Below are 4,166 nucleotides of genomic sequence, written 5' to 3' on the forward strand. Positions count from 1 at the left end.
GGGCCTGAGGTTGTAACTCTGTGGTAAAGTACTTGCCTACCAGGGCAGGGATTAAACCAGGCCCCAGGTTTAATCCAAAATATCACAAAAAAATAAAACAAGCCATAGAAAAATGATTTAGTAAAAATTTAGTAAAAGTCAGATTATTTATATTAAATCTATATATGTGTATTTATATTAATTACTCTTGCTGAACAAAAATAAAGTCACCCAACGTATTTGTTACCATATATTTCCAGTATTTATATCTGTATTTACAGTATTTATATCTGAAATATTTTTAAATTTAAAAAAATAAAAAGAAGATGATATAGAGTTAAGAGAAATGCAGAAATAGATAAATAAAAACCAAGCTCTGATTCAAAATAGATAGTTAAATAATAATATTTTTATTCCTGAGAAACAAGTATTCATATCACAAATAGTATAATAAACTTAATGATTTTATAAGATTTCGAATTAATGTTTAAGCTACTATTTTGTAAACAAAATATACACAAAGTTTGTTATTAATATGAAAGAGTATGGGTGAATTAAAAGTCCAAAACTAAAGTTAAGTTAAAAACTAGAGTTCAGGGCTGGGGATATAGCTCAGTTGGTAGAGTGCTTATCTTGAATGTACAAAGCCCTGATTCAATCCCCAACACCACAAAAAATAGAAAAATTTAAATAAATAAATAACCTAAAGTTCACCAGATCAATAGTACAAAACATCAGATATTTGTAACTAAAGTTCATATTCTTTCCATTGTATCTAAGAATTGCAACTAGAATCAATTTGTGATTTAAATTTCACATATATATTAGCCAGTAAACTAAATATAATTTAGAAAATTTGAAGAAAAAGTTATAGCTGCCTGCCCTTCTCCCACCACCAATGTCTCTTCTTAGCAGATGAAATAAAGAAAGGGAAGCAAGAAACCATTTCAAAATGGAAAAGGTTAAAGTGAATTTCTAGACTCAAAAGTAACTGAACACATGAAGAATTTTTTTTTTTTAAGTTGAAAATGGCTCTTTAAATAAGTAAACTATTTCTTGGTTTTACCACCAAATAAACCTTAGAGCTAAAATGAATTTAATCAGCATTCTCTCTAAGAAGGTATGAAAACCTGATCATTTAAATAGGTAGTTAAATTAACCCTATCATTGTCTAACAAATTTGCTTAAATGAATATTGGGTTTCTACTATTCGTTTTAACTATTAAAGCAGTTTATTGAAGGTATTAAAATTAGTCAATGATTTTACCACATGCTATTCTCAGGAACTGAAATAACAAACATCCCTCATGGAGTTTAAATCTATAAGTCAAACATTAATTTAAGAATTTTGTAAGATATTAAAAAAAATACACTATTCTTCTAATCTTCTAATTATGCATCATTACCCCCAAAGAAAACTTAAACTTAATTTCATACCTTTGTGCCTCCAGTGATATTGTTCTGGCTGCCCAGAATATCCCCCTTTCCAACCCTTATTTTGGCTTTAGACCACTCAAATGAAGTCTTCTGCCCCAAAATATATTTTACAGTTTCATTCTATACATTCCTACAGCACTGAATGAACATTTAAATGCATTTCTCTTATAAAATCTTTAGTTTAAATTAGCTTATATATCTTTATGCAGTCAACATCTAGCATCATGAATGCAATGCGTAATTATCCAATAAATGTTTAATAAATTCTAGGACTTATATTCACTCTAGTCCTCTCTAGAACAATTTGTATTTCAAATGAGGTAAATACATGCTAATAATAATTTATTTTCTTCACTGTTATACATACATACAGCTAACAAATATTTTTATAAAAAAAAAAGTCTGGAAAGGTCACTTACTGAAAAATGCCAGCATGAAAATGCCATCATTACCCACTCTAAGTTGGTCTGCATCACTGAAGTCATCTCTTGGTGGACACTCTTCCTCTGGATTCTGTGAAACACATAATATCAGAATAGCTCTAAAAAAAAAATTTTATATTCTTAATGTAAAAATAAACAATAAAAATTTCAATAGAATCTAAGGTTCTCAATCTGTTAACAAAGACAAAACGAGATAATGAGTACACTGAGTTAGACTCAAAAAACATTAGCAAGTATAATTTTTTCAGGGGCATTCAAAAAAAGAGTGATTTTCAGATAAACACAAAAGAGATTAAGTTGAATAATATCAATTCATGAAAATGGTATCACAAAGATAGATGTTACCCTGTTGTATTAGTGTCAAATGAGAAAACAGGCACTTTCAAATCAGTAGTGGAATTCAGTAAGTACAATTCCAATGGCTGGCAATTTGGCAATCTTTGTCAAAATTAAAGTATATACCTCTGGATCCAGCAATTCTAGTTTTTGAAATATATTGTACAAATACATATACACACACAATCCCACTTGTAAGAAATGAAATATAAAGATAGTTCTTTGCAACAATGTTAATAAGAGTAAAAGATTAGACACAATTTAAATGCCCATCAATAGTGAACTGTGGTCTGTAATTCCAGTAGCTCGGGAGGCTGAGACAGGAGAATGGTGAGTTTAGAGCCAGCCTCAGCAACTTAGCTAGGCACTAAGCAACTCAGTGAGATCCTGCCTCTAAATAAATACAAAAAAGGGCTGGAGATGTGGCTCAGTGTTTTGAGTGCTCCTGAATTCAATCTCCAATACCAGAAAAAAAAAAAAAAAAGTCAACTGTGTCAGGAGATAATGCTCCATAGGTCTCTCATGTTTCTGCACATCTTCCAGGTAGAAATACTGGTTGCCTTTTTCTGGATGTTTATATAGTGAAGAGCTTTGGAAAAGAGAATGCTTCCCTTCATAGCAAACATATGGACATTCTTATCAACTGTTAGTAAAGATGAGATCCTTAAACTCAGGGTTCCTTCTCCTATTAATACACTCCACCACATTAAGTTGGGAAGTAGTCCTCCTTGTACTGTCCTGTGAGAACCAGGGCTCATGGAAGTGACAGAAATAAATACTAATACTCTGTACTGCTATTACTGTGAATAATAAAGTCCTAAGCAGTCCTATGTCTTCTACCTGCTTCCAGGATACCGACAGACCAATCAGATTGCTTGCAAGTTGGGTAAAAACTCGATAGATTGAGGAAATAAATTATTTTATATCTATCCAAATTGAAACAAAAAAATGTGAAAATTTTAAAGCAATAAATAAATAAAAAAGAACAAAAAATGTCTTCAAGTCTTATATTCTAATGCAATCTCCAAAACATATTATATGAAGATAATTTGTATAATACCATTTGTATACAAAACTAATATACTAAGGTATGAATATATTTTCTTATAAATGCAAAGAACTTCTCTGAAAGCACTGATTGCTTCCAATATACAACAAATATTACTGGAAGACCCAGCAATTACTATATAAGACTTTGCTTCCTGGTCCTTGTGATATATCAATATATACAAAACAAATATGTATGACCTGGAGTCTATATTGCAGACAAGGGAGTCAGACAATAAACAAAATATAGTAGTAAGTTATGTATATAATTATTTAAAAACGCAAATGCTATGTCAGAAGAGAAGAAAAATGAAAGGTGAAAGAGCGAGGGGTCTAAGGAAATTTGGGGATGTTATGGAGTTAAAAGTCTATAATTTTAAATATGGTGGTCAGGTAGGCCTCACTGAAGTAAGACTTAAGAAAAAACTTAAAGGGGTGGTAAGAGGGTAAACTATGCAGGTACCTCATAGAAAGAGTTCTAGGCAGAATAATAAGCCAGAACTAAGGTCCTAAAATAAAATCACACATGACACGTTAGAATAAAAGCAGAGAGTTTTCCATGGCTGGACTAGAGTGAACACAAGAGAAAATAGGAAGAAAACATGTCAAAAAGGTACAGAAAGTCCACTGAAGGATCTTGGATATTACTGAGTAAGAGGTCTTACTCAATTTTGATCAAATGAATGTTACGTGATTTAAATATGTAATATCTCAGGCTATTTATATACAATCTGAGTTCAGTACTAACTTTTCAGGTTCAGTCAGAGAAGGTAGTGCCCTGCCTAAGAGCCTATAATTAGAAACGTCAAGGTAGAACTTGAATCCAGGCTACTGATGTTCTTTCCACCCAGTCTTGGTAGTTTTATGTATATACTACTTTCTTTTTTTTTTTTTTTTTTTTTTTTTTTTTTTTTTTTTTTTTAA

At 31.0% G+C, this 4,166-nt stretch overlaps 1 protein-coding gene across 1 annotated transcript in view; it reads right to left on the bottom strand.

Annotated features, from left to right (window-relative positions):
• Ndfip2 (Nedd4 family interacting protein 2) overlaps nt 1–4,166 on the bottom strand; it is a 63,026-nt gene that overhangs the window by 14,009 nt on the left and 44,851 nt on the right. The window contains exon 4 of the mRNA XM_015499322.2: nt 1,836–1,929. Coding sequence (XP_015354808.1) covers nt 1,836–1,929 — 94 coding nt within the window. The remainder of the gene's footprint in view (nt 1–1,835; nt 1,930–4,166) is intronic.

This window comes from Marmota marmota, unplaced genomic scaffold (assembly GCF_001458135.2).
Source record: "Marmota marmota marmota unplaced genomic scaffold, marMar, whole genome shotgun sequence".
NCBI lineage: Eukaryota > Metazoa > Chordata > Mammalia > Rodentia > Sciuridae > Marmota > Marmota marmota.